The sequence below is a fragment of the Mercenaria mercenaria genome, chromosome 12, assembly GCF_021730395.1.
Source record: "Mercenaria mercenaria strain notata chromosome 12, MADL_Memer_1, whole genome shotgun sequence".
Taxonomy (NCBI): domain Eukaryota; kingdom Metazoa; phylum Mollusca; class Bivalvia; order Venerida; family Veneridae; genus Mercenaria; species Mercenaria mercenaria.
Genome location: NC_069372.1, coordinates 56,751,161 through 56,777,151, shown reverse-complemented (window position 1 = coordinate 56,777,151; position 25,991 = coordinate 56,751,161). Strand labels below are relative to the sequence as shown.

The 25,991-nt window shown below is 33.8% G+C and overlaps 2 protein-coding genes across 2 annotated transcripts in view; one reads left to right on the top strand and one right to left on the bottom strand.

Annotated features, from left to right (window-relative positions):
- Positions 1-438: 438 nt before the first annotated feature.
- Positions 439-12,935, bottom strand: LOC123534923 (calcium release-activated calcium channel protein 1-like). Its single transcript, XM_045317405.2, has 3 exons — positions 12,675-12,935; positions 5,226-5,366; positions 439-4,163 (listed from the first exon to the last, which is right to left on the bottom strand). Exons 1-3 carry the CDS (start codon positions 12,843-12,845, stop codon positions 3,792-3,794), a joined length of 684 nt encoding a protein of 227 aa, XP_045173340.2. The 5' UTR covers positions 12,846-12,935; the 3' UTR covers positions 439-3,791.
- A 1,661-nt stretch (positions 12,936-14,596) lies between these two features.
- The window catches only part of LOC123534922 (lysine-specific demethylase 2A-like), an 87,066-nt gene continuing 75,671 nt past the window's right edge, over positions 14,597-25,991 (top strand). Inside the window, exon 1 of the mRNA XM_045317404.2 lies at positions 14,597-14,755. Within this exon, the coding sequence (XP_045173339.2) occupies positions 14,723-14,755 (33 nt within the window). The 5' untranslated portion in view covers positions 14,597-14,722. The remainder of the gene's footprint in view (positions 14,756-25,991) is intronic.

Below are 25,991 nucleotides of genomic sequence, written 5' to 3'. Positions count from 1 at the left end.
CTCCAGTAATTTCCTGAAATCCACTTAATTTTACTCGTATTTTTCAAAACCCAAACTTTAGAAACATAATATTATCACTGACACTTTCTGTGACTAAAATAACCTAACTGAAATTTACGCAAATTTTTGACACCTGCCATCAGAAACTGGGTTAAACCTGTTTGACAACTGTTTCTTTAATGTGTGCCGACACCAGCGTATCAAAGAGACACCAGCAGATCAAAGATGTGTATTCCGTGTGATGTCATAGTGATGTCACTGCTATTGACATGTATTTAATTCACAGTACTTGTTATTTAAAGTGACTGACTTTGAGTGCATTAGCACTGGGAGCTTGATTTATATTTTTTTTTGCTGATATGGAATTAACTTTTTTGATTGTATTCATATTTAAAGGGTTTTTTTGGTTTGGACAATCATTGCAAGAGTGAAAAAAAATCTTGAAATTGCAGTTTAATCTCATTAGATTCACAAGGTTAAAAATGATAAGAAAACAGAATCAATGACATTTTCAGTGAATTTGTTATTTACTTTAAATTAATAGACTTTGTAAACAAAGACAGGGAATAATAAAAATAGTAACGTTATATAAAGCATATTTAGTTCCTTTTTCAGCTTGCATGTCATGGTGCTTAAATCTTTCCACGTTTTCCCTAAAATCTCGCCACTTCTCCCTAAAATCTCTCCACTTCTCCCTAATCTTACCTGAGGGAGAAGTGACTTCTCCCTAAAATCTTAGCCTAGCTTAAGCCCTGAGAAGTGATGTTACCAAACAATGCTCTTATGAACAAGCCGAGTTGTGGGTAACAAGGAAAAACCTATGACATAGTATGACATACAGCTAGTTGTGGGTGAAACAAAATAACCTACAGTAAGCTGTGACACAATCTACAGCCAACAATTGCTGGTGTGAGAGTTGTTCTAATTCATCAGATTGCTAAATTCTTTTATACATGTCTTCAACTGCCAAAAATTTGCAGGCTGTTCTTGCATTTGTTAAGGTGAAAATTTAGTGCCCTATAAAGGAAACAACTTGAAAATTGTTCATGATAAAATTAAAGGCATGAAACATAATTTTCTCAACTATCAAAATCTGACAAATTGATAAATAAAGACAGAAGGAAAAATACAATAAAAGCCCTTATTCTCAAATTTAAAGTGACTCACCCACACAATGTGACCACCCACACAATGTGACATGGTTATTTAGGTAAAGATAAAAATGTTTGTCCAAAGATAAAACACTACAGCAGTTTCAGAAATATACATGATACTGAATGGTCGATTAGTTAATTGTTTCCCAGAATACATCAGTATTTTAGTTTTTGCACTACTCTCTATCACTTTTAGAAAAAAGTTGCTAAGGTTTGCTCTGTAAACATTGATTCACAGCTAGAACAAGCAGCAGTGATTTTTTTGACATAACCTTCACTTGGGCAATGAAATGAAAGGTTGTGCATGAGCAGCTTCTGCTGATCATGTGATGTCTGCAAGGCAGCAGCTGTATGGAATCCGTCTTTTTAATGGAAAATTCACTTCAGAAATCAAAGACAATGTTTTTATTTAACATTTATTAATTTAAACTATTGTTTTAAACAAAATTCAATAATGTTACATACTGATTATCTGTGTATCAAATATGTGACATAAAGGTTAATTTATGAAAAATTTGTCTCATGTGTGAGTTCGTCACTTTATGCCAAAACGAGATTAACAATTACGATTTACATTCATGGCAAGTAAAGCTGAATATGTAACAGAAATGTAACATACATAATTATATAAATGTAACAGATATAACAATATAAATGTAAAACTTACAAGTATACAAACAATAAAACAATACTGACTCATAATGTAAGGCTGAACATATAATTTTAAAAAAACATTTTGTCATAGTTTTAATTGCACCTTGAAGGCAAGTATTAACAACACAGACTCCTTCAGTAAACAATGTTACATGCACCACCTAGGTAAACAGTGCCATGTATTTACACGCTAGTCTGTCGTCAATGCCTATATGAAATATTAAACTTACTTTAACATAAAAAAAACAAAGATCAAACCAAATTCCCAAAATGCAAAAAGAAATCACTGCACATGACCCCTGGAAAATGGTAGAAGTTCACTGTTTCATTCCATTATAAAATCCAAATTAATATTCAAAATTATATTTGATTTCCCAAAACAATATCAATGGCCACTTGTACTGAAGGCAATTTAAGTAGGCTTCACATTCAACTGGTAAACGAATGAGTGACTCAATCTCACATTTAGAAAGAAGAAAAATTCAATCTTATTTTATATAATTCAACACTTCTTTAAAGGTGGTCAAACACTTTTAAGCAACATTTTATAACATTTTCCACATTCGAAATATTCTGTTAAGAGATTTATTTCAGGCAAAATAGGTCCATGACTATTTATTATTGGGTCTGTTAGTCACCATCCACATAAATATGTGGGGTCAGTATGGTAAATGGTGGGCGAGTCATTAGCCGAGTCCCCGACCTCACATATTTGCGCGTTGTGTCTCTTTTATAAACAAACCCGTTAAGTGATTTGTTTTATCAACCACTTATTTATAGCCTAGATTGAAATGAAAATCTACTGACCCTCCACAGAAATATAGGGGGTCACCATATGACGACCTTTTAACTAATGAAAATGCTAGAAAAGGTTAAACAAATAGAGTAAGATCCTTATTAAAAATAGATGTTTTATTATTTTCATAAGAATTTGCAATTATCCCCCTTTAATGAGAAAATTTACAAAAGGCTGAGTCTTTCTTCTGATTTCAATATAAAATATAGTTTTACATTTATATTTGAAAGATACCGAGATATTTCAACATGAACAAAAATAAAAGTTTAAAAACCATTTAAATGTAGCTTCCTAATTTTTTTATCTACCTTGGTTGTACAAAAGGAGCCTTACGGAGGTTATAATAATTTTCAAGTAAATTTAATGTCAATAAACTTTGGCAAACATAATAGTAACAATACTTCCGATATTTAGTCCAACAAATCTGAAGCGATCCTAGGAAATATTGAGATAATTTTTTCATATGGGCAATATCCCAACTTGTTCAGATTGCCCCGTCACAAATATAAAACAATCTGAACGTCGAATTATTTTGACTATTCTTATATTCATATCATTTCTTAGGCTAAGCATATCTAACAAATTTAAACTCATTATACTAAAATAACTCTATCACAAATCATAATGTGAAAATCAGATTTGAAAAATAACCTGTGTAAAGCACTCTTGGAACATAAATGTAAATGGTCACTTGTTTACTTTTCAAACAAATCCATTACTTGACCAAAACCTGATTAACTACCTTTAAAGAATAAATCTGAAAAAAAAAATCAGCTCAAAGCTTTGAAAAAATACAGTGATTAAAAATAAGTTAAACACAACAATGAAATAAAAATAAGTTAAAATTTTCTATGAAAAGTCATCACTGATCCTACATTGATTACAGTCCTTGCCTTTACACAACTATCCCACTTTTATCCAGACTGCTGTTACTATTTAGATCTAAGTAAAAGGACTTGGCAATGTACAACTGGCTAAAACATTAGGTACAATAGAAAATGCAAGCGAAGGTGTAGGAACAGTGATTGTACAAATATGTACAAGTGGAAAAACCTGCATCCAATCCGTCTGCTCTTTTTTAACTTCACTGTAACTTTTCTTTTCCAATGACGGGTCATCCATTCCAAAGGCATATCTTTACAAGAGATTTCCATGTTATAAATCGCAGATTCAATTTACATTTATCACTACACAGTTTGTTGCGAATGTGTGGTATTATTGAGATTTTCCAACTGAGAATGATTTTGGAGTTCTTCAGCAATTTGTTGTAAATCCTCCAAATCACGGTACGATCTTTCATATTTATGACTAATTAACCGTCTGTAGAAAAATGCAGCAAAAAGTAAAAATATCACAAGAACGGGTGCCACTACAACTGTGGATGCTATTGCAGCATTTCTATTTATAGTAAGAAATTGTAACCAACAGATAATGGTGATTTCTGCCAGAAAAAGAATTATTCCAAGCCCTGTAGAAAACGCCCAGGCCATCTGAATAAAACCCTGCATCTTCTCATGTGGTGATTCTTTAACTGCATTAACATTGTGAACGTTTGAAACCTGTGAAGAAAAATACTTATAATGTTTTAAAACTGCTACTCTAACAGATATAAATAATAATTTTCAATCTAAAAATGCCGAAAGTACTATCGAAATCAAACTTTACTGTTATCAACTATGATCATTATGAGCAATTCTATGTTTATAATATATAATAAATATGCTTGGTATAAGTAATTACAGCTGAAACTTTGTATCTTGAACCCTTAGGGTACTAAATGTTTTAGAGATTACCAAAAATCGACTTAAAAAAAATGTATTTAGTGCAGGACTGGTGTTTATGCGTTAGTATAGGTAATTATATTCTTAGTACATTGTACAGAAAAATTGTAAACAATGGTCATTTTTTGTTATCTACATCTTGTTTTGAATTGTGAAAATCTGTATAATATATTAGGTACATGCAACCACTTGTCCAGCCTAAATAAACTATCATAAACTGATTTTAATTCAAACTGACACTAATCTAACATGCATAATAAATGTAAACTATTTCATGTATTAAACTAACAGGAAGATACAGGCACTTGCTAACTTCTTAACCTTAACGAAAAGTTTCTAGAGATAAAAGACAACATTATAACATTACTATTCTTCATAGATACTGCAGAAGAATCTAATTTCCTAGGTATAACATTTCCTGGTATCACCCAAGGGGACATGAAATTGTGCATTCTGTACATCAATGATTTTAGTACAAGTAGATATAGCAGATGCTGAAACATTTTACTTTTAGTTTATACTTAATTTATTTTAGGTCTATCGTGAAGGAAGTTCTACAACTTATATTAATCACTCTCAACACCTCATTCCTGATGGAATCCATGTCCATGAGGGTATGAGAGAAGAGACCAGTTTCCCTTTTAATGCTGAGTGCCAAGCAAGGGAGCTACTGGTACCATTTCTCACGTCTTTGGTATGACGCGGCCAGATATCGAACTCATGACCTCCCGCACGCGAAGTGGACGCTCTACCCCTACACTATTGAGGCGGTTCAAAATTTTACTTTTGCTGGCATTTAATTTTGCAATTTGACGTAACAAACTCTTAGATAATACTTACAGCTTCAATGTGTGGTAAAATACAGGTACTGATCATAAGGGCCAAAAGATGAACGGAAACAAGAAGGGTTGTACAAATACTGAACAGTATCAACAAGTAGTCTGGCACATCTTTGTCAATCGTTATCTCTACCAGTGCAACCTGAAATATACAAAGTTTCAGATGGTTTCATTGCAAACCAATTTTGTATCCCATATATGAATTTTCCTGCATATGATATCACACTTTATACTTTCAAACTCTGTGTCACATGATAAGCAAAATTGCAGCCAGGCCTGAATCCAGTCCTTGATCTTGGAATACTGTTCCAATGCTAGCTGACAGAGATGCAGGGCCATGTACACATTAAATGATTTTCTGCCTAAACTCTGAATCAAGTCTAAAACCGTAACATGTTTCAACCATACCTTAATTTCAGAGGGTCTTTATGACATTAAATATTACAGGAGTTTGAGGCTACTCTACAAGCAGTTTCATGGGTTCAAGCTATCAAAGAAACCTCTGAATAATGTTAAAATGTCCTACCAATTGAGCTCCTGGGCTGCTTACACAACCCCATTTAATTAATCATGTCCAAAGCCATGACATATTCCCCCCACCATATTTTAAATTCATCCTTAATTTTTAGTGGATTCTACATTAAGTAACTTTAAAGCAATTACAGGCATTGTAAACTAACCAGTGTGATGCCATCATATTCCTAAGTTGGATGCCAAATGTCATAGGGTGACAAAAATGTGCAGCCAGCCTGGGACTTGATCCTTTGGCTTCAGAATTTGCAACCATAGTTACATGTACTTGCATGGTCACACACAAAAACCATGACATACATAGAGCAACAGCATAATTATGCTCCAAGATCATTACAGAAGATATTTAGGGTGAAGAAAGAAACAATTTTTTTCTTAATCCATGGTATTGTCACAGAGATTAAGATTCTCTATTACAGAAAATATTTATGTACAAATTACAATGTATGTGTGGGGTAAGTCTTGCATTTAATAAATATTTTCTCATCTGTGACACGGCACCATAGGTAGAACTATGACTGTAATATGCTTGAGATCATGTTTACCATGCTTGCTGTGCTACTGGTAAAATGATGAGAAATTTCAATAAAGTGGAGGTAAGAACTTATAAACTTCTTATATGGCTAAATATTCATTCTGCTTATTGGGATGGCTTACTTTATCATCTGACATTCAAGAAAGTGGCTACTTCAAGAAAGGGGTCCACTAACCAGACCACTAGACCAAAAGTCTAGAGGTCTGATAATGAAAATACTTGTACTGTTATGTACTGTGTTACCAGTGTATATGATAAGTGCCAGGGAAAAGCTATAATTAAGTGTCATAAAGCTGCCATTATTACGAAGTATTTTGTAAATATTTTTATAGAAATAGATCATCTCACTTGGGTCGGAGACTAACTGAATATGAAATTTTTTCAGGGATTTCCTTTAGTCCCTGTTATATACTTTTGCAGAAAAAACGAATTCAGCAATTTATGAGCACAATCAAAGTCTAAAATACTATAGAAAAGTGTAAGTTTATTATTTTAATCCTTAAATCCAGAGAAAACACAAAATTAAAAGATTCCATCTACTATACAAAAATGGCTAATTATTATAAATATTTTTTCAAATTCAAGATTGTGTTTTTTAGGGATTTAAGGATAATAAAAACTTCTGTTTCCCATCACTTGCAATTTGTATTTAAAACAGCAAAAATAATGAGAGCAATTAAATTATAATAAATTCTAAAGCTGCTATATCTATAATTGCAACAGCGATAAGTTATCATGTTTTCCATAAACTATCATTTTCTTTGGAATAGCAGCCAAGTAGAGCTCACAGTTTCGCAATCAGATAGTTTTCTGATGTCCGTTGTATATTGTATAAATATGCTCTAAGCCCTGTGACAATAACATGGACTAAGAAAAAATTTGTTGCTATCAGTTTGGTTATATGAGATAGTTTTCTTATTTGCGTGGTTTCCGTTTGTACCACATATTTCTCACACTGAAACATATGGTACTCAACATGGCATGCTTGTTTGATTCATAGTCTTAAAACACTCGCCAATAGTATCACCGTATGTGCCTCCAAAATGGGAGGATGAATTTCCAACTTGTAACGGTGTATGTGCAACAGGTAAGAAAAATGTGCAGCCAGACCTGGACTCGAATCAAGGGCCTCGGAATACCATTCAAATGCTCTACCCACTGAGCTACCTGGCCGCCTACACACTTTCTTCTCATTTTAATACTGAAATCCTATACCCCGACATATTTCCCCATAATTTTGAAATTTGTCCTTGATTTCCAGTAGGTATTTATATAAGCAATTATTGCTCAACTGACAAACCAGTGTAATGCCGTCAATGTCTCATGTTGGACGCTATAAATGTCACTGCCAGGGTGAGAAAAATGTGCAGCCAGACCTATCCGGCCGCCTACACACTTTCTCCCCATTTCAATATTCAAATCCTATCCCATGACATGTCATGGTACCAACTTATCACGTACAGGGCACTAGACAACTTTTGGGGACAGGAACCCATACCCTCAGGAAGGGGAATTTTTCGATGTTAAGACAAAAAGTGGAAGTTTTAGCCATGTACATGTAACTACTTTTCACACTTACTAATACTTACTTAGTCGTTGAGGCCGGAACATCCTCTTCTGGATGCTAAGCTACTTAGCTTCTTAGGCCCTTTTGGCAATTGTTTTCCCATATTGGCATAATATTCAGTTTTCACTTTTTGTTGTTTTATCTCTTGTTTTAATAATTCACTCACTTGTATTCTTTTTCAGTCGATTATTCACAATACATTTATTTACACAACACAGTTAAAATTTATAATTATTCACACTGATGGATAATTAGCTTCTTATAGCTTTCCTGATCTGTAAAGCACTTATCTGTCACTTGTATCATGATAAAACACCTATCACTTCACATTTAATTTAAGTATGGGTTGTAAGTTGTAACATTTGGCATGAAACTTATAATCGCCTGTCCAGTGTCTATTTAACCTAGCCTTAAATGTATTTAGAGTTTGTACTTCAATGACACTATTGGGAAGCAAGTTCCAAGTGTCCACAACACGATGCGTAAAAGCATTTCTTCTAATATTTACTCGCGCTCTAGGTTTAAATAGTTTCTGATTGTGGCCTCTTGTATTTGTTTCTTCCCTGACAGTTAACATGTTAGTGGCTGTTATGTCAAGTTTGTGCATAAGTTTGTAAACCTCAATGACGTCTACCCTAGATCTCCTATATTCTAGCGTTGGTATTCCTAATCGTATCAACCTATCACTGTACTCTAACCCATGGATGCCTTTCAGCATTCTTGTGGCTCTTCTCTGTACATTCTCAATTAAAATAGCTTGCTTTTTAAATCTTGGTTTCCAGATAACTGAAGCATATTTGAGATGGGGGCGCACAAGTGACTTATAAAGTTGCAAAAACATCTCTTTATTCATGAAGGTAAAGTTTTTGAATATCAATCCTAGGTTCCTATTGGCAATATTGACCTTGGAGTTTATATGTTTATCAAATGTCATCTTGTCGTCAAAAAATACTCCTAGGTCTTTTTCCTCTTTCACTTGTTTGACTTTCACTATTTTGTTTTCATTATCCTTCATATAGTATTCATTGCATGGTTTATTGCCGACGTGCATCATGTTGCATTTTTTTGCATTAAACAACATTTGCCACTCCGAGGCCCATTCACATGCATTGAAGATATTATCTTGTAGTCTTTCTTCATCATCAAAACTTTTTATGACTGAATACAGTTTGGTGTCATCAGCAAAAAGTTTGAACGCACAGTTTAGAACTTCAGGTAGGTCATTGATAAATGTTAGAAACAGCACTGGCCCTAACACGCTTCCCTGAGGAACTCCACTTGTAACCTTCTGCCATTTGGAAATGGAACCATTAACTTTAACCCTTTGTTGCCTATTGTCCAGAAAGTCTTTAATCCAATTATATAGATTCCCCCTAATACCAATACTCCAGATTTTTTTCAACAGTCTCTTGTGCGGAACCTTATCGAAGGCCGCTTTAAAATCTAAGTAAATAATATCAAAGTCATACTTCTCATCAATTGCAGTAGTCCAATCTTCAATACATTCAAATAATTGAGTGGTGCATGACCTGCCTTTCCTGAATCCATGTTGGTGATTTGACAGTTGATCACTATTTTCAATATGTTGAACTATGGCATTACGAATGATCTTTTCCATTATTCTACAACAGATTGATGTAACACTAATTGGTCGATAGTTTTCAACGTTAGTTTTATTCCCACTCTTATGTATTGCTGCGACGTTGGCATCTTTCCATTGTTTAGGCAGTTATAAATATTCTTGTTAAGATTCTGCAAATTGTATCTTCACATTCATGTATAATTTTAGGGTGTATCTCATCTGGTCCTTTTGATTTTGCTGGGTTTACTTCTTGAATCATCTTCATGGTAATTTGGCTATTTATTTCCAGGGCTTTTTTCCCCTATAAATCTACCTCCGGTAAAAGGAGGTAGTCCCAATGCAAAAAAGTATGTTTTTTTCCCAAAGTTGAATTGAAAATTCCCAAATGATTATACCTTTTAGGGTTTTTGCTGTTTTAAGATAGTTTTGCTAATTTGTATGTTTATTTAGGTAAATTATAATACTGTTGAACAATTACTGAAATGCAATTCATTAATATTTCACACAAGAACACATTGATTTAGATTTTGGTAATTTGCAAATTGTCCCAATTAAGACAATTTCCAAGAGCATTTTCCCAATTCCACCGGTGTCGGTGGCATTCCCAAACTGATGAAAAAAAAGGCCTGATTTCTATATTAAAGATGGCTTCATTTACTGTATTATCTGGTTCTGGTATGGGTTCGGTTTCTAAGGTGAACAACAATGTGAAGTGATTACTGAATTCTTCAGCTATTTCAAGGTCATCAGTGCTTTTTATTCCATTAATTTTAATTGTATTTATCCCTATGTTGACTTTGAATTTGTTCTGACATATTTCCAGAATTTTTTGGGATTGGATTTTATGCTATCTGCAATGTTCTTTTCATATTTATATTTTGACTTTCTCAATTGACTACCAACTCTATTTCTTGCTGTCTAATAGTTGTTATATGACAAACGATTCTGGTTATATTTATATTTTAACCATTTTGATCTCTTCTCCCTAATGGCGCCCACAGTGTCCTTGTCAATGTAGGGTGTCCCATGTCTTGGATTAGCTATTTTCTTTGGAACATGTTTCTCAATACTATTGGTAAGGTTTCTAACAAATACCTCCCAAGACATCTGGATTCCTAGATTGTCAATAACTGCCCATTCTACACTGTTAAGGTCTACAAAATTTGCTTTATTGTAGTTGTATCTGTTACATCTACCCTTATTTCCTTGTAGCATATGAATTCAAATGTCAATGTCAAATGATCACTTTTACCTAATCCTGGAATGTATGCCAGGTCAGCAATCATATCTTCTTCGTTGGTGAAGATCAAATCAAGGAGTGAAGGTTCACTTCCTTCCTGGAATCTTGTTGGTTCCTTTACATGTTGAAATAAAAACAAGTCCTTTATTTTTTCTACAAATTCTGATTCTGGCTGCTCTTCTCCAGCATCAGTTGCCATTACTTCCCAGTCTATATTTCTAAGGTTAAAATCCCCCATTGTTAAAAAATGTGAATAATTTAAAGAACACATATAGTCCAATAATTCATAAAGTTTTTCAACATTTTCCCTTTTAGTGTTGGGACTTTTATATATACACCCAATGAATAACACATCACTACCATTCAGAACGATTTCTATCCAGACTGATTCAATGAATTGAATTGGAACTTCCACAATATTAGCCCGGATTTCTTTTTTACATTACAATACTGTTTTCAATTATTACTAACTAATGTTCCTATATTGCAGCAGTAATCTTCCTTAGAGGCACTATAATATTACCAGAAAGAGTTCATATCTAGTTGTGTCAGGTAATCTATCATCAGGGGAATTTTCTTCTGAGAAAGGGAAAAAAAACATATTATTTTAGGAGGGGATTGGTACAGGGGCGTAGGTACGATTTGAGCATTGGGGCGGCGGAGGGGGTGGGTTTGGGAGGGGGTGTCCCCCTCCTATGACCGGGGGCCCCGTGAAAATTTTGCATATAGCTAGAGTAAATGGTGCAGTCTGCGACTTCTTGGACTGCTCAGTATCTGTTGAACATACTCCTTTTTTTCTCGAGTTTTCACCCCTATTTACAGTTTACTATGTTTAAACACTGTAATGGCGGTACGATGTTAGATACAGACATTATCTTACCAGGGTAAAACCAGTAATGTCTAAGTAGGGGATCGAGAACAAGACCCTAACTTAAAGGGGTTATCTAATCCTTATAGCATTTTAGTCATTAAATGGCATTATAAAGGTAAAACGCAATTCACTGTTTTCTATGAACCATTGAAGGTTGAATCAAAGAAGTATTTTATAGCTTTTTGGTTGAATGAACGGAGTACAGGGTTCTTTTTACCAAATGATCGATTTGGAAATGCAAAATTGCGAGGCTGATTGGCCTTTTATATTTTTATGTAGAAGCTGTAATACTTGTTAATTTAACTAGATCTAGATCTGAATTTAATCATTATGATTGGTGCCTTTGATTTTCAAACAATATGTTTTAAGTGTCAAAAATATTTAATTTAATATCTTTTATGTAAAGACATCTAAAGATCCCGAGTTGCGTTTGTGTTTTACTCAAGATACTTTCCTTTGTCGGCAGAATTTGAGACACAACATTAATTGCAAGTTTGGCAGTAAGCAATTAAATGCGATTAACTTTCATTAATTAATGTATTGCCTATAATCTGAGTCTGCGGGGCCTTAAAACACGGCAACCTTGGTCGTTGCAGATTTTCGATTTTGTACAATACCCAGTCACCAAAGTGATCAAGCAAGGTGTCAGCGATATGACAAGATTCTGTACATATCAGTCGCCGATGCACTTCACGATAAATGGAAGACCGCTGTATTTATTTTCAATTATATTTTCTAGCCTTTTCAAAAATTTACGAGTTCAGCATTTTGCCGCTCCTCGAAATATTGGGGTGGCGGGTGCCGCCCCTGCCGCCTCAGCTGCTACGCCCTTGTACCCATATTTGGCCCCAAAAATGGCCAAACAAGTGCCCTGACGTATCAGAAGAATATGTGTCTGGCAGCCAGTCTGCCCAGTTGTTAGAGCACTTACCCTGTAAGATAAGATTTATTGAAAGTCGGCAAGATAGCAAACAAGTACAAAACATAAGTTCATGTGAGGGGTTCAGGGTTCAAGCCCCGGTCCGACTGAAAATTATTCTCACCCTGTGAAATTTCCACTGTGACAATGTCATGGACTGAAAACACTTTTTTAACAATCATAATTAGCAATATTATAGTATTACCATTGCAAATCCTGACAATAGCGCCGATGTCCGGCTTGATGCCTTCAATTTTGCTCTGCTCAAATACAATTTTCGCCATGACAGCGCAGTGGTCGAATGTTGACTTGACATTTGATTTACAAAGGAACGGAACAACCACGATTCGTAGGAATTGTCTGTTGGAGCTGGCATCTGCTTTCTAGCAAAATGCAATGAATTTTGGAAAAGGATTTACTTGACACATTTGTTTTTATTCTGAAAGCAATTCAATTACAGAATCTATTTTATCTTACTTAGACGAAATAATAATATTGTATTTTTTCAGTTTTGGTGGTTATATAACTATATTTATTATATACCTATATAAATTCTATAAAAAAATCTGCTTGTATTTCACAATTAAATATGAACAGACAGACAAATATTCCGTATTGTACCTTTTAAATTCCGTATTGTACCTTCCGTATTGCATGCTGCCGGACTATTTTCATTAATATACATTACCCGACATATTTCTATAAAAAGCACACATAAAAACTTCACTATGTTCCATTTAATATCGATAAACATTGAAGATTTCGTTCAAGAACAAAACAAGAATCAAGATTTTAAAGGTATATAATAAAAGGGTCATTATAACAGTAGCTTGATCTGGGACTTTGTATTCGGCTCTCGTGGATTTTGCAAGGTCGGATCACACTCGGCGCTTGCGCGCCTCGTGAGATCCGATCTGGCAAAATCCACTCGAGCCGAATACTGCATCCCAGATCAAGCTACTGTTATAATAACCCTATTGTATACAGTACATTCAAGTGAATAGTCACAAGTGGTGAATTTTGTGAATTATATTAACATCCTTGATTTAAGGTTCACCTACTAACATAATTATGCCATTCATAATTTAATCATTTTGAAACAGTGCAAAAAGAAACTAACTTGACTTGGGGTAACTCAAAATTTAGATTAAACCCAAAGTAGATCTAGTTATCCAATTTAGTATTCAAACGAAACTCGGACGCTTTGTAGTTTGTACATTCCTCTAACACCTGAGTGTTTAAAAAAACTGGACTTGACACCTTGAAATATCATGATATCTACTTTTGAAGTCATCCTGTGTTCATTGTACACGTATTGTACGTATGAAACCAACAAGAAAATGGCAGAAAATACGCCTCTATGATGTTCATTATATAATCAGTGATAATTTTGTGTTTTTTCTTCTTCTGCCCATTATAGCCAAAGACAAGTTTAATACTGCCGATATATTTCCTTATAAAACAGTGTTTTTTTTTTTAGTTTTTGTTTTTTAAATGAATATTTAGATATTAATGAAACAACAACAGCAACGTCAATAATTGTATTTAATAATAGATCTACAACTACTATTAATAATAATAATGATATTAAAATGATTTTATTTGATAAAGAATATTATAATAATAATTTGAAATTTGAAACTTTAAAAATAATTAATAATGGCATTATTCTGATGTGAATTATTGTTCCAATTAATCACAGTCTGCATATTAATTCGAAGCCACTTCTTCTTCTTCTTCTTTATAATCTTCCCTCCAGTATTAAATAGAGAACCGCTCAAAGCCTGCACCCTATTTTAAATCCAGTTGATTTGAATACATTACACACTTCTTGACACTATTAAATTCAACACCACAGAATATTTCTGCACACTATTTACGCTGCAAAATCTTAAATAAAAACCCTGATAGAAACATAAGCGTATGTGCAGGTGCGGAAGGGAACGCAGTTCAACGGTACATGCTTGCATTTTTTAAATAATTTTTGGATTCGAAATTAAATATCTCCTAGAATACCAATAGTACAATATACAAAAATTTCTCGAGATGTTAGAACAAAAGAATATAAAATTTCGTTAGAAAATATTTTTCCATATTTACCTCAATCTAAACCGATATTTGCATGTCACGTGACTCCAGCCGACTAAGGTTATTTACATGTACATGTATAAACTATATTGATACAAAAAAATCTCATAGTTATAAATAATTCCAAATAATTTTACATGAGACCCGATTTGATTCAATCAAGCAATGAGTGACGCAACTGAGAGTGGCAGAAAATTGGTATGTACAGGTCTAACTTTTCCACAAACAGCCACTAAACATCAGCGCTGTATTGTTGTTTGAAAAGCAGCCATTTTGGTCGGTGAATGAGAAATAACACGTACAACTAAGTTTTTGAGTGCGATCATTTACTGGCCTTCCTCAAATGTATTTGAATATGTAGAAAGTTGTGCATATATGTGTTATAACTTTTCCAAGCATTTTGTGCTTTTATCCTATTGTAATAAAAGTGAAAACAGTATTTGAAACAGGCATTTTGCAAACTTGCCCAAATCGGCATCAAAATTTTACACTTACGCAACACATAAATTCAGCATTTTCAGTTTTTGTCAGCTGCTGTGACGAAACTTTTACTGGCAAAAGTTGCAAAAATATACAGTCTATGATTTTAGATAAAAAAGGTTTAAAAATTAATTGTGTATTTGAAATGCATTTTAAAATTTAGTATCGAGGTATTAACAATGTTGAAGATTCCACAGGGAAGCACACGTTTTACGTGCATTTTGCCTGTTTCGAAACGTTATATCTACCGTCTAACAGTTAAATGTTATTAAATGTAATCTCATGTAACATATTTTAACTTTTTGTTTCCTCTGAATTTTGTTGTTTTGAATATAGATCTATATGACAATATTGAAGGAAAGTCTGTCGTGATCTGATTATGTGTAGATGTGAACTTCTATGACTTTCTTTGTGTTTACAACCCTATATATCTTTTTGATACCAATCCCGTTAGCCTTTCATAGAATTATTCTTCTTCCTTTGTCATTTTGGGACAATAATTGAACTTTTCCCAAAATGTAAGATACCATTATGCCATTTCAATTTTGGGGCAGATTTCTATCGGTATGATCCGCCAATGCCCCAGTAATCGAGACAAGTAACGTTATACTGTTGTCGGATTTTTCTTGTTGGTAAAAAAAGTTGTCTACTGGAAATAACGTGACAAAAATTGTGTATTTTCAGCATAATTAATTTGGAAAAATGTACTGCAGGGTGTAGGGAAAAAATAAAGCTTCATATGCAAAGGCTGTTTTCAGTGATTGCCCAATTCTACATGTACCTTTTCAACAGAAATGATTGCGTCTACTTGAGCACATGAATAAAATGATGCTAGATCTCTATATATTTTTTACAAGTTGTGATAACTTTAAATAAGAATGTTTTGTAGGTCATCGTCTACCTTGATTTTCATATCGTGTCAAAATGTTTTATTCAAATGCACATATTTCTGTAGTAGATTGTGTTTTCTGTTTTCAAAATGTTCTGTAGCTATAAATAATTCTTACTTTAGAAATGATGCTGTTTTCGTTAACGTCTTGATTTATTTGACATTGTAATACGGAAATGAGTTTCATTTTTCACATCGTTTTTTATCGAAATTAAAAAAAACCACCAAAAACAAAAAAAGACAAAAAAAACCCGGAAAAAAGCAGCTCGGAAAACAGGTGTAAAATGGTGCAAGTAGTTCCCGCATCAAAAAGGGAAATTGGCGCCTCTTTTCTCATACGTTTGTGGCGATGATTTTCATCAGGAAGGTGTTCAATTTTAATTATAATTACTTGATTCACGACTGACCAAAATATTTTTTCGAGCCTCGTTTTGGGCATAGAATTCTTCATGTGAGGAAGCCATCCCGTTTGCTTACGTAAGGTCGGTGGTCCTATCCAGGTGCCTGCCCATGATGAAATTAATGCCCGCAGTGACGTCTGAGGTCTTCTCCCACAAGAAAACCTGGAAAGTCGCCATAAAAATGATATGACATAAAAGTGTGCCGGTGTGACGTTAACTGCACCCCCTCCCTCAAATAAACCATAACTGGATGATAATATTAAGTAGAGAAGTTCTTTGAAATAACTTGCTTTTGTGGTCGTACGTATATATTTTAGGATTATTTGAAAACTGATGAATTTTGAAGTAACGTTTCATGCACCATCGTCCGTGACGTTTTTTCTTATAGATCTTTTGGATGCGTATGATGAGTAAGATTTTAAAATCTTAAAAGGGAGTGTTTGTTGATCTGTAATATACTCTACTTATTATATATATATATTTATTTTATTTATTTTTTGATAAGAAATAAGTGAATTTATAGTATGGCGGTTTAACTGTATGCACTTTTTGTGGATAGGGGACAAACGTTTTATGTAGGAATCAAGATGGTCGGTCCTATTTAGCAGCAGATTAGGAAAATCCCCAACAACTTGGTATATTAGACATTCAATCTGACACACTTGCAAATTAAAATAAATAGAACAAGGAATTAGAGTTTAAAACGAAACTATTTACAGTGTACACATACAGTTTTGGTGATATTTGAAAAAAAAATGTGTGTCCTTTTTTATTGCAAATTGCATGGTTTATTTGAGCTGATGAATGGCAATGCCCGCCATAATGATATATTAGACGGATTCATATGTCTGCGCGTGACGACTTCAGTCGTGATTTGCTCGAGGACACAGCTCTGCTATTCATTTTTCAAATGTGAAAGGTTTCTGTAGGATTATGCGTGTTCATGTTGTCAGTCTTGGTCAGAAAATGCTTCGAAGCATTAGATACAGTGGAAAAAATTAAGCACGTCCTTACCGCTGTTCGACTCGAGTCGAATATTATATTTTATCATTTACAACTGAGTCTTTGTGGTACATGTTATAAGAAAGTTCGATTAATATATTAATGCCGCTTTATGCGCATGTAAATTGCATAATGTATATTAGTTATCGATTTGATCATTTGCAACATATGTTGTACATGACTAAAAGTTAAAGTGGTATCAAAAACAAACAGATGGACATCTCTTCAATTGGTTTAAAGACTCTTGGTAAATAACAACTCTTTACCAAACTGGTTTCACGTTAAATAATAACTATTTTATTTTAGGTGTACGAGTATATTTATTATATGTCGCTCGCGGATATTGCTTAAAGGGAGGAAGCCATCCAGCTGGCTTACGGAAGGTCGGTGGTTCTACCCAGGTGCCCGCTCGTGATGAAATAGTGCACGGAGGGGCATCTGGGGTCTTCCTCCACCATTAAAGCTGGAAAGTCGCCATATGACCTAAAATTGTGTCGGTGCGACGTTAAACCCAACAAAATAAATAAAATAAAGAAATATTTGCAGCTTGGTAAATCCATCGATAACATGTTCATAGATTTTGCAAAAAGTGACGTTTATACGCGTAGGACTGCATATGGTGTGTCACTAACACGAAAACCTTGTTGCCTTGCCGACCCAGACACCGATATATGACAACAGAAAAAAAAACACAACAAAATGCTTTATATTATTTTTAATAGCTGTGAAAGTTTCTAACTGACTAATACCGTGTATTAATCGTATACATGATAACATGATTTCATACCAAGTGACAATAAACAATCAAATATCTTATTTTTTCATAATAACGTGTAACTACTAAGAACATGTATAACTTCAACAGGCCTCACATTTCCCTGGGGAGAGTGGTGAGGAACTATAATGTAGGAACTCTGACAGCACATACTGCTTGTACAAGCCACATAAATTCTTTTTATGTAACAATCTTTATCATAATTTAGTCCTTGTTGAATTATTTATGAAAAGATGGAATTACATAAACACTGTTATTTAAAATGAAATTGAACGAAATGAAAGGCGTCTGTCGGTCAGGAACGCCCGACAAACCGCCACCAATCGGAGACCTAATTGACAAGGGAAATCAATTTTCGTCAAATCTGCTCCGCCCAAACGACGAAATATATTTCCCTTATAAGATACATTTTGTAAGCAGCAAATCCCCTTTTGTAAAGTGATGTTAACAAAACACTGCTGCACTAGATTTATAAAACAAGTGTTACATATTAGGGTTTAGTTATTCATATTTAAAGTCGTAGATGGTAAAAGTGACCCAGACATTCTTTAAGAATTGTATGATTTTCATATCTGTATAGGCTTCTTATATGAAGATTTCAAGATTTCACTAGCTGTATTTTTAAGAAGAAGATTTTCGATGTCATTTGACTGGCGGAATTATACATAGGCAGCGTCTAGCAAGTTTTCATGTTTCCGCCCAATAATTTTAGTTTCAATTCATCTCCTGGTACAGGCTTTAATTTGCTATTTTTGGTACTTAAAAAGAACGATTGAGATGCAGTAAGGCCAGGGTTAATGTTTTGGTTTCTATAATTAGAAAAAATGTTGGGACCATAAAAAACATTGTTCCCGGTTATAAATTTAGTAAGCTTTGTCTGTCATCAAACTTAGTATATAGCACGCTTATGAAGAACTAGCTGTGGAATGTATTTGGGGTTTCTGCGAGTGAAAATAGAAAATATGTTTTCCGCCATTGTCATGAAACTCGGTATATAGGTATAGCTTATTATTAGGTCAGAAAGGTTGGAGCTTTTTTTTCTGTTGCCGCTTGTTAGGTGTATGCCACAGTTACTAAAATAAAAATTGTTTCAAAGGGAAATTCACGTTAAGGGAAGGGAAGATCATCTCAAGCGTTGGAGTGTATGGCTATTATTGATAGGTAGACTAGGTACTAATCTGATATTTAGTTGATTTTTAGCTCGACTATTCGAAGAATAGTCTAGCTATTCTACTCACCCTGGCGTCGGCGTCGGCGTCACACCTTGGTTAAGTTTTTGCATGCAAGTACATACAGCCATCAAATAAAGGCATATAGCTTTGAAACTTATTTTTTCTTTTTCTAGGTCAATTACCAACCTCTCTGGGTCAAGTCCCATAACTCTGACATGTATTTTGAGCAAATTATGCCTCCTTTTGGACTTAGAAAATTTTGGTTAAAGTTTTACATGCAAGTTACTATCTCCAAAACTAATGCAGATATTCATTTGAAACTTCACATGTGTCTTCGGGGTTATAAAACTAGTTGATAGCAGCAAAACCCATAACTCTGACCTTCATTTTGGCCAAATTATGCCCCCTTTTGGACTTAGAAAATTCTGGTTAAAGTTTTGCGTGCAAGTACATACAGCTATTTCTAAAAGGCATATAGATTTGAAACTTATTTTTTCTTTTTCTAGATCAATTACCAACCTCACTGGGTCAAGACCCATAACTCTTACATGTATTTTGAGCAAATTATGCCCCCTTTTAGACTTAGAAAATTTTGGTTAAAGTTTTATATGCAAGTTACTATCTCCAAAACTAATGCAGATACTGATTTGAAACTTCACATGTGTCTTCGGGGTTATAAAACTAGTTGATAGCAGCAAATCCCATAACTCTGACCTTCATTTTGGGCAAATTATGCCCCCTTTTGGACTTAGAAAATTCTGGTTAAAGTTTTGCGTGCAAGTACATACAGCTATTTCTAAAAGGCATATAGATTTGAAACTTATTTTTTCTTTTTCTAGATCAATTACTAACCTCACTGGATCAAGTCCCATAACTCTGACATGTATTTTGGGCAAATTATGCCCCCTTTTGGACTTTGAAAATTCTGGTTAAAAGTTTTACATGCAAGTTTCTATCTCCAAAACTAATGCAGATATTTAATTGAAACTTCACATGTGCCTTCGAGGTTATAAAACTAGTTAAGAGCAGCAAGTCCCATAACTGATATGCATTTTGGTCAAATTATTCCCCCTTTTGAACTTGAAACTCTTTTGATATTTAACCTTTTTGGGTCATATTTTCCTGCTTCTGGGACAATATTTCGAATAGTCGAGCTTGGCTGTCTTACGGACAGCTCTTGTTAATATATTAAAGACAGTGCGCTTTTATTCTGTAAAATATCTGGCTGTATTATCAAATTCGGCAGAAACTGAAGTTAAAAATGTTACAACTTTGAAGGGAAGTAATGTAACGTAAATGTAACTTCAGCCGATATATTGGGTCAATGTAAGGACTGCGACCGGTAGAGGAACTTGTAAATTTCCGTACAACTTCAAAATGTATGAATAACGTTTTATTTGAATAAAGCATACATGTAGCAATATGGTAAGCAAATCATCTTGTGGTAATTATTTTGATTCATCAGAAAACATGGCCGCCAGTGGGTGTCGTCACTTTTCCCAATATGTATACAGTGGAAACATTAAAGTGCCAGACCGATTTTTCCTTGGGTGCGCCTTTACGAAGATTGTTCAAATTATTGTGATTCGTCAAAGCGGGCGTGGTTACTTTTCCCTGTATGCATATATAGTGGAAATTTTAGAAATGTTGATGTAAGAAACTGCTAGCCCGACGCACAGGAAGTCTTTCTGTGACTTTTTGTTCATTTTTGAGCCTTTGGTATAGACTGACCATTTTAATTTTAGCTTATTAAAATGACCTGCTGAAGCAAATTTATATTAAAATGTGGGAGAATAAATTCAAGCGGTGCGGCAAAAAAATGTGAAGGATACTATATAGGTATTCTTGATTGCAGATTATATACTTATTTTGTCGAATCTGGGGTAAATTAATAGGATATGAAAAATAATATTTACAGTTTTCTTCTAAGATTCCCAAGATATCTTTGATAGTTCTAAGGTCTAATTGTTTTTTTTTTATGGAGCAAATGAAATCATTTACTTAAACATTGGGGCCAGATTATTTATTTTCTTTTTTCCATGCCCTTCATCCCCTCCACTGATTTTCTAAGGGCAGTACTGATTTCTTGAAAATCAAGTTCAACAACGTGGAAGTTGCATGCTTTGTAATACATATTCGAGTGATATTAATACATAGGATCTCATCACATGCACCTGGTATAGTATTTGGTTACATCTATGATCTCATGTCACGTCAGTTTTAGGCAGAATTGCTTATTTTAATCCGATCGTTCAACATCGCGGCGGCATGCAGGACTTCAGCCGAATTTTAAGGCGTAATTTGTCTTATTCCCATTGGAAAAACAATCCGTTTTGCACACATTTGAGACACGTGGACATTCTATGTGAAGTGTGCGTCCATTTTCTCAGTAATTTTGCTTCTGTAGCTTCATGTGAAACAATTGCTTGTAATATTGATATCTTATATTCCATGAGGGTAAATGTTGGCGTCTTTTTCGTCAATACCTTATTGTGTAAACAGTTCTATTAATCTACATCAGTCTTCTATTGCGTCCGTAATCATTGATTTTCTTATATACTAGTACATCATTTCCCATGCAATGAGTATAACTGCATTCCATAATTCTGAAAAAGGGCTATTTTCAAAAGGTTTTATAACAATGTATTACGTTGACGATTTTTTTTTTGGATAATTTTAGGGCAAAATAAATGACTTATTGGAAAACCCCGCTTTTGACTAAAAAATTAAAATTGTTTTCCGGTTTCTCAATACATATATTCACACGCTCGCCTGAAAGTGATGTGATTAATACAATTTACATATGAATAAATACTCGCTGCTTTTGTAAGGTCTCTTTAAATTATTTGAAACGGAAAAAAAAAGTTTCAAAATCGGTTTCAAAATTAGAAACATGTGAATATTTCAGTATATGATATAAGAAATGTCAGCCATTTTGTTATGACTGTATTAATTGAATTTGCGGCATTAATATTTTCAAATAAACAGTGACGTAACGTCAAAAGTTGCGGCCCATGCTAAAATTCTTTCAAGTGATATAAATAAATGTAAAGTTTTTAATGACTATTAATCCTATCACGTACTACATTTAGAAATTAGTTCTGAAAAGTATTCTTTTTCAATCTAGAACGAAAGAAACTAACATTGAGGATTTATTATTTTCAAATATACAGTCCATTTAAAAAGTTTAATTACTTTATTAATTCTAAAAAAAATCAATATATATTTATAATTTTATATTTAAAATGAACTGCATTTTATACACCAAAATACTGTAGTAATTTATCTTTTTACAGTGTATATAATTCAGCAGTTTGTAATTGACTTCAGAAATTCTTAAGCTGGACTGAAACTGCACATCTTTGTCATTCTTCCTTTACTAGGAATATTTAAACATCATTGTGTGATAAGCTTTTCGACCTTGTTTTATTTCTTTCGATACTATTTTTGGCACCGTTTGCATCAGCATTTCCATTCCACTGCGCATGTCTCACATGTTACTGCAGAAGCTATTTTCAAAAAGCAGCTCCGAGATACATTTAGTTATATATATATTTTTTTACTTCAACATTCATTTACTAGCTTTCAGCATTTGCTGTGTAAAAGTTAGCGGATTGGTTGAACAATGTCTTGTCATTGATCGAAAATGAGACCAAGGTAAGTAATCACGTATTTCTCTAGTCCAAATAATTAGACGTGAAAAAGTTGTCATTTGACGTTCAACAGTCAATATTCTGACATTTTACATTTTTACTATCAAAGCCTTTTTCGACGTCTAAACGCTAAGTATGAAAGAAGTGTAGCATAAAATCAATTTCTAAAATATTATAAAGTCGGTAAACTTTGTACCTAATAGGAACAAAATACCTTTGCTTCAAATCTGCAGGTTAAAATGATTTACATTCATTATTATCCACGAAATGACGCTTCATCTTTTGACATCGAATGTTTATATTTGACATGCCACCATCTTGTTTCGAAATTGAAAGTACCAATTAAATTTGATCGCGGTAGACGAAAAAATATTTCCGCCAAATATTTTCATTGTAATTTTGATTTTTTTCATCATAAATGTATATTTTCTATTTTAATCCTTATAAATTTTAAATGTCTCTTCTGGAAATAGAAAGATTATTGACATTTATAGTTTCTCTGTATGAATAGAGAAAAGGTAACTTTCGTTCAAGAAATGATTCTAATATGCAAATCATGTTTACATCCGGAACACCCTCGGTTTTACCGTGCCACTATTCAAAACTTTCAACAGATTGGATACTGGATTTATTAATCGGTTAATTAATAACAAATAAGGTAAAATATAACTTTAATTGCTGCCATTTAAGCACATTTATGATATTCTTCATACTCAATGTGAAAGTTTCAGTCATTTTTGCCAGAAAGTCATTAAAAAACCTTCAGATCAAAATTCAAATCTGAAGCGATTTTTGTGCTATACGTTATTTCAGTTCAACGTTAAGACCTGACATAACATGGAAAATAAAAAATGTAAAATATCAATTAAAATGAACTTATAAAGTGATATGAGTTATGTCAGGTCTTATATTTAGGACTAGTATTTCTCGTGTATACAAAAACTTGTGTGTATGGTAGTTTTGTGGACAAACTTGAATGACTTAGTTAAACAGCATACACAATTTCTGGATGAAAATCCGCCGCTTTTACGATGAATAGAACTCCCTGGTTACTTCTCTGCTACAGTTTAGGGTTTCCTGGAACAGCAACTTTTGTTGAAAGAACATTAAAAACATAAACTTGTAAATTTTGCTAATATTCACTTCTTACTTCATTCTTCAAACATATTTTTTTCTTCCGACTCTCTGTTTCTGCTGCCTACCTCGTGTACTTAAATGGCTTCGATCAGAATCTTGAACATTTTTTGCAATGACTGTCCTAGTATCGGTTCAAAGATCTGTTAAATTTGAGCGCACACCGGCGGTAACCCAGTCATGGCTATTCACACGTTTTAGAACAGTTGTTTCCCTTAGACCGTCTAGTTGTAAAAACAACAGATACAGGAAAAAAAAGTTTGTCCCGTAGGATGCAAAAGTAGATACAAATAAATCGTGTTTTACTACAGTTGCATAAAAAAACAACGCTTCTTGTGAAAAAAAGTATGCCATGTGTCAAGTAAAGACCCTTACAGGCCGGTGCATCTGGCAGAACATAGCACAGCAACATATGTACAAGAAAGAAATGCGTATATCACAAGATACATAGATTTTTATTAGGGATAAAGGTAGGACTCATGTCTTCATTTTGAAAGGATGCTGTCGTGACTACTATGCGGATTTAATAACAAGCTGGAAATGCTTGAAGTCTACGAGGTAAATGTTTTGTGAACTTCAATTTGGCACATAATTGTATAAGAAAGTCGCGGCACTTTAGATACGTACCTATGAACAAGTTTTGCGGTTTTATTATGGGCTAGGCAGAAAAAGAACACCAATACACCATGGTAACCATCTGCATGGGTTCAAATATCATGCGCATAAACAAAAGTAAATTGAAGGGTATTAATTTATGCAAATTTGATGGATTTATATTATGCTTCGTTTCCTGTTAACCGTTACCCAGCTAAATTTATACAGTGAACTTGTCCATCTTTCAATTTGGACTGTTAAAAGGAGTGCTTACCAAAATTATACTGACTGAATGGCGAACAGTGCAGATTTTGATCAGACTGCACAGATGTGCAGGCTGATCATGATCTACATTGGTCGCATAGGCAGAATCGATCGTGTCCAGCAAGTTAAGGTGAAAAACATTAAGCATTTGGTGTAATGAACATACAGTGCACACAGTATTCAGAAATCAAATTCATTTTAAACTCTCGTGTCCAAGAGGTGACATTTAATAGCAGAGTGAAGAATAAGAAATGTTTTCAACTACTGGAAATAGTACAGTTTTGGATCGATGAAAGATAATTACCATCTGTCATAAATAATAACATAAAGCACGGAAATTCTGTCGGTTTAGAACGCAAAGAAGCGGCCAAGACCGTAGCGCTGTCACATGATAAAGTTAGGGGGTTGATTATAGTTGCACGTGTCCAAAATATATTAAGATTTCCATCTATATCTAACCTTTTTTCGATGTGGTATATTTTTTTACAAAAGTAATTGACAAATTAGTTTTCAGTGTTACTAAAAGTCGATACTGCTATTAAATGATAAAAATGGGAGGCGACTGCTGGAAATAAAATGTAAATACTGAGACTTGACAACGTATTTTTTTAAAAAAATATTGACTAAAATGTGCATCAAACAAGTTCAGTGACTGAAACCACTGTCAATTATTTATTGTATAATTCAGTTGCAGCATTTTTTATCCAATGAAATAATGCTATGCATAATGTTTAAGTTGCGTTTTTTGGCCTTGCGGCGAATCGTTTTATTAAAGAATATAGGCTTAAACACAAAAAGTTGTTTTAAAACGGTAGTACTGATGTACATGTGTATATAGTTGAGGCAAGTTCTGTAGATAGTTTTGGTTCATATGCACGCTGATAGGAAATTTATTTTGGCTCTATAAAATGTAGGTGTGTACGTCGGTCCGTTATAACTTTTTATCATAATTACTTATAAATGTTAACCGGATATATGTACAGTCATTGTCACTAGGTCCAAGGTTAAGGTCATTGTTGGTGGTCAGGTTCATCTTCTAGAGTCACGGCTGGGATGACTTCCATAAAACT